This window comes from Aulostomus chinensis, chromosome 13 (genome assembly GCF_037954235.1).
Source record: "Aulostomus chinensis isolate RoL2024-O1b breed Wild chromosome 13, RoL_Achi_v1.0, whole genome shotgun sequence".
Lineage (NCBI taxonomy): Eukaryota > Metazoa > Chordata > Actinopteri > Syngnathiformes > Aulostomidae > Aulostomus > Aulostomus chinensis.
The window spans coordinates 14,170,001-14,175,000 of NC_141332.1; the positions used below are offsets into that span (position 1 = coordinate 14,170,001).

Sequence of the window (5,000 nt, forward strand, 5' to 3'; positions counted from 1 at the left end):
GTAGGAGAAGCAGCTTGGAGGACAGTGACGGTGTTTCTGTCAGGTTTTTTTTTGTTGTTGTTGCTCCAGTCTGTTTTTCAAACTCAGCAACTACTGAATGAAACTAGAACCTAGCCACAAAATACTGCCTCCACCCGGTTTTTGTGTTCCCATTATTGCCAAGCCAGTAAATCCCCCTGTCTCATTCATCATCATTTTATCAAGGACTAAATGGCAATTAAAGTTGTTCCCACTGCAGAAAAAAGCTGGGTGAAAGTGGGTGTTAGTTAGTGGGTGGTTCTCAGAATCAGGGTATTGCCTTCACAATACAAGGAACTTCACTCCAAGTCCTCACTCACACTGTTAGTCAACAATGAAAGCAATAAAAAAAACACTAAAAACTTAAAACTCTCTCTCTCTCTCTCTCTCTCTCTCTCTCTCTCACACACTCTCCATATATATATATATATATATATATATATATATATATATATATATATATAAAAACACTTTATAATAACTTTGCGAAAAGTTCAATAGTTTACGAAATTCACATATTTTATTTCATAAGTTTCCACAAATGAGCACCATTTTTCTGATTCCCATCAATCCATTTTCTATACCACTTATCCCTTAACGGTTGCAGGGGGCTGAAGCCTGTGGCGAGAGTCAGGCTTCACCCTGAACAGGTCGCCAGTTCGTCGCAGGGCCATTAGGAACATTTAGGGGCTCAGCATCTTGCTCAAGAGCACTTTGACATAGTCACCGGGGAAGTGAAGATCAAAGTCACTCTGCCTCTGAGCCACGCCGCCCCCTTTTCTGATTTTTGAAGTCTAAATACAATTGTTTGAAGTACAAAGCTAACATTTTGCTATGAACGAAGTACACAACTGACACATGACTTCAGCGTTACCACAGCCAACAACCTGGATGATGTTTAATGTCCACAACGAACTTTGTGGCTTTCTGAACACACAGAACACCCCCAAAATGTCCTGATCGTCCCTCATTAATCATCCAGGTTTGTAGCAGGAACAATGGCTGACAACGATGCCATCCTCTTGCTAAAAACACCAGAAAATGTCCAGAAATCTCACTAAAACGACCAGGGTTGTCGCAAGAAACATAGACGCAGGTGTTACCTGCTGCTTCCTAAGTACATGGGTTATCCTACAAAAAAAACCCTGTAATACTTTTAGTTGGAATAACAATAAAATTAAAGGCACTTTTATAATCAGGATCTACCAGACCTTCCTTGAAGTTCTGCTCTTTTAAGATGAAAATGCTGACGAGTGTTCCAAATCTTTATGTCAGTGAGCAGGTTAACAGTAGGAAGCATGAAGAATAAATCCCCAAATTAACAGAACTTTTTTCATATCTCTCTTTCTTCCAGATGATGTCATCAGAACACCTGACCTGCGGTTGGCTGCAGAAGCTCCTAGTTGTAGTTTTGAAGATCTGCCTCACTTTTGCTGGGCCTTTGCGACCACTCAATGGGACAACATGCACAGCCAGAGGTCCCGCTTCTTATATCCTGGTCTTTACAGGTCACTGGAGCCCACAGGCCTTCCCAAAGCAGTATCCGCTGTTCCGGCCCCCTGCGCAGTGGTCTAAACTCGTAGGTGAGAAAGAATTCTTGGGAGAGAGCGACGTAATTCCAGCCTCTCTGAGCTGTGCTTTAAGTTTCATTGAATTTTGTGACAGGATTGTAACTGCAAAGAGGTTAAAAATGTAGTTTTCAAAAACAGTGACGCCTCCAGTCAGCTTCATATTCACTTTTTTCTCCTCATCATGTCAGAGGTTTACAACCTCATCGTCAGCACACACGTACGCACATGCAGACGCATCTGTGAGAGATCTTAATTAGCAAAGTGATGAGAAGCAGACAGCAATACAACTGACAGTCTAAATGCTACCAGATGCACTCTGAGTCTCTGCCTCCTAGCTTCTGTCCAGCCATATCTTTAATATTTATCTATTTCTTTCTACCCTTCACTTTCCCCCACATTTCCTCTGGTTTACCATAGTTTGACTGGAGTTGAGGTTGAGGGGTTTAGTGAAGGTGGATGATGATGATGATGATGATGATGGTTAGGGTGATACGATCAGACGGTTTACCTCAGAGTCAGAAGGAGAATAGGAAACAATTAAGCACCCTCTGTCTGTCTTTTTCTCCAAGCCATAGAAAGAGGATGGATGGCAGATGTTTGAACGTGTGTGTGCATCTATGTGTGTGTGTGTGTGTGTGTGTGTGTGTGTGTTAGACTACTTGTGCATCATTGTCTGTGGCGGCCGTGGCTTTGTCTGGTTTCAACTCCCCCAAGGGTGCCCTGCTGCCCTACCAGAAGATGATGGCCTACTTACTCCATAGAGAGAGCTCCAGAGTCTTGGGGTCCTGTGGGGCGGGGGGGGGGGGGGGGGGGGGGGGCGGTGACGATAGTAAGGGCTTTGTAACAAGTGAAGAAAAACACAGTCACGTGTAGTTATAGCACAAAGAAAAACATTACCTGTCAAGGGGTTTAGGGGCCTAAAATGGTTTTCTGTTGCTTTATTGTGGAGACGAGGGGGGTGAGGGAGCAAGGACATTGCTGGAGGGAACGGAGATTATCATGGCCAAAGAAAAACCCCAGCGATTGAGAGAGGGCGGGAAGTAGGCTTCCTTGGTGGGGCTTAAATGTGATGCGTTATCGAATTTCAAGGTCTTGACGCTTGTGGGAAATTTGTTCGGATGGAAATGCAATTAAGTGCATAAATAATGACAGTTTGAGGAGAAACAAGATAGTGTGTGAAGTGTGCTGGGCATTATGTGTGTGTGCGTGCGTGTGTGCGTGTGTGTGTGTGTGTGGCTCCAAGCAGTATGTGTTAATACAGTACATGTGTCAAGAGTGTTTAAGTATGAGTGCGTGGTTGTGTGTGTGTGTGTGACTGTACACAGCTCTGAAAAGTGAGGTAAGGCAGAACCATCAGAGCATTTGTCAGCGTGTTTCTGGCTAACCCTACTCTGGCCTTAAAACCACTGGCCCCAGCCAGTGGCTCTGTGGTTTTCAATACTGAGCTCCGATTTAACCTAAATATGAGTCTTGATTCTTCACAGATTTCAAAGATAACCAGAACTAAATATGAGAATGTGAAGGAAAAGGTTGTGTTGGCCTGAAGGCATTGAAGAAGAATTGACGAGAGTTTGTTGTTATTTTAAAAAAAAAAGAAAAGGTTTTACCCTCCATCTGGCTGCTGACTCAGAGAGCCTGACCTATCTCTTGGCAGCAGGAACCTCTGTTGTGGTTTTATTAGTTATGGCTGGAGAAAAGATGTAACTATTACCGTACAATAATGCCATTTGGATAATTTTTTTCAGAATTATCAGTTTAAGTGCAGGAAGTAGGAGGCCGCCATAGAAATACATACAGGCTCCGTGGTGGAAATGATCTCACCGTCTGGCTGAGGCTCTGTGGTACTTCACTGACATTGATATGCATTCCAGCAATAAGAATCTCACTCTTGTCTTCTTCTCTTTCTTGTGTTTCTTTCTCTCTTTAGCGGTGAGCCATAATCGCAATTTTCGGCTGTGGGAGGAGGGAGCTCGAGCCAGTGTAGGGGTGCAGAACTTTGCTGAACTTGGGGTGACGGTGGAGCTAATGAAAACAGCCAAGGAGGCAAGAAGGAGACGCACGGTTGGCGCCATGTACAGAACAGCTGGTATCCCTAACGGCATTGGGCACAGCTCCACCGAGTTGCTCATGCAGCCCCGGAGCTCACTGGTAGTAGAAGCAATTCATAAACACACACACACACACACACACACACACACACACACACACACACACACACACACACATGCTCAGACACTGTAAGTCGCATAAACCATCCGCTTGACTAAATCTATCCAGTCATCTGGCGACCGTGGCCTCCCATAATATCGCCCATCCACTTCACCAACACTCCACCACTTCTTTCCACTATCCAATCAGACTATGTTTAGCCAAAGCCTGCCATGGAAGCCCTGCAGCCACAAACGCCCACATCCATCTTGTGCGGTATTGCATTCTGTCTGCTGACTGGCCCACTGGACCATGAGCTCAGGAGAAAGGTCAAGGAGGATGAAATGTAGTAAAAGATTTTTTTAGGAAATGTTCTTATTTGTCTTCTTGATGAGCCTTGAATTAAGATACCGGTACATCACGCTCTCATGTGTGGGTTCTAGTTCGTCTCTGTTCAAAAGTTCCCTCAAAAGCATCTCAGATGTAATAGTCTGACATATTAGAGAAATAATTAGATATGCAAGTTTAAATCAAATTCATTTTTTTGCATGTGATACATGAATATTAGCAACATTACATAAAGCTTCCATTACATTATATACTATATGGGCTCATATGTTGGAGGTTGCACTGACATTTTACAACGCTTACACCTACTTGCACATACATAATTAGTAAAGAATCAGTAAAATCTTTCAATGCCATTGTACAAACAGAACAGCCTGAACAGAATCAGAAATTACAGTTAGATACACACACATGTGATGGTTAATATAGCTCAGCTTAGTTTAGCCAGCACAAAGAAAGCCTGGCTTTTTGTAAATATATAAAAATCTCAAATAAATAAAACTACAACAATCCACCTTCATTAGTGTGCTTGAGAGGATCTGGGAGTTGGAGTTTACCTTTAAATCAGAACTACAACAACTAATTCTGGTTCTGGAGGAACATATTAAATTCAACAGAGGAAATAAAGTCCAGTTTTTCTGAATTCATGAGCCGTAATAAATAAATAAGTATAAAGATTCGGCCCAGTTTTTCTAAATCTCATTTGGTTTCCAGTGAGAACCCTTCAGTCGGCTCCCTGTAGGAGTAGCCTGCGCTATCGGGTCGCTCAATAACGTAAAAATTAAGGTGTCTAAGTTTATATTTGATCAGCAGCAAAGGCCAGTGACGCACTCCCCTTTTGTGTCCTGGCAACAACGTTGAACACAAGTGTATAAAAAAAAAAAAACACTACCGTGAATAATTTTGGTCCAGCCA

At 42.9% G+C, this 5,000-nt stretch overlaps 1 protein-coding gene across 2 annotated transcripts in view; it reads left to right on the top strand.

The window, feature by feature from the left end:
* spon2a (spondin 2a, extracellular matrix protein) overlaps positions 1 to 5,000 on the top strand; it is a 20,307-nt gene that overhangs the window by 9,520 nt on the left and 5,787 nt on the right. For both annotated transcript variants that reach the window (XM_086222613.1, XM_086222612.1), the window contains 2 exons: positions 1,373 to 1,601; positions 3,517 to 3,737. In XM_086222613.1, coding sequence (XP_086078739.1) covers positions 1,373 to 1,601; positions 3,517 to 3,737 — 450 coding nt within the window. The remainder of the gene's footprint in view (positions 1 to 1,372; positions 1,602 to 3,516; positions 3,738 to 5,000) is intronic.